General features: G+C 38.3%; 1 protein-coding gene across 1 annotated transcript in view; it reads right to left on the bottom strand.

The window, feature by feature from the left end:
• The window catches only part of LOC17874293 (serine/threonine-protein phosphatase 2A 65 kDa regulatory subunit A beta isoform), a 4,333-nt gene that overhangs the window by 1,150 nt on the left and 2,919 nt on the right, over positions 1–264 (bottom strand). The window contains exon 8 of the mRNA XM_006279095.2: positions 16–90. Within this exon, the coding sequence (XP_006279157.2) occupies positions 16–90 (75 nt within the window). The remainder of the gene's footprint in view (positions 1–15; positions 91–264) is intronic.

The raw sequence follows: 264 nt of genomic DNA on the forward strand, positions 1-264 counted from the left end.
TATAGCCAGGCGTACTCTCCAGTGCCTGTCTTCAGCAAGTTCTACAATGGCTGGCAGTAAAGATTGTGATAGTAGATCAATCCCAATAACCTGCCAATTGAAAAGGACAAAAGAAAGTGCATCATCATCTGAAAATGATGGACAAAGAAGTTGTAGTTAAGTAGTCTTTGACTTGACCAAAACAGGATATCTTGAATTCAATGTTATGCAGAAAGATAAGTAACTTCATCATAACAAACCTGGTTCACTTGGTCAAGTTTGCTG

The sequence above is a fragment of the Capsella rubella genome, unplaced genomic scaffold (assembly GCF_000375325.1).
Source record: "Capsella rubella cultivar Monte Gargano unplaced genomic scaffold, Caprub1_0 scaffold_135, whole genome shotgun sequence".
Classification (NCBI taxonomy): domain Eukaryota; kingdom Viridiplantae; phylum Streptophyta; class Magnoliopsida; order Brassicales; family Brassicaceae; genus Capsella; species Capsella rubella.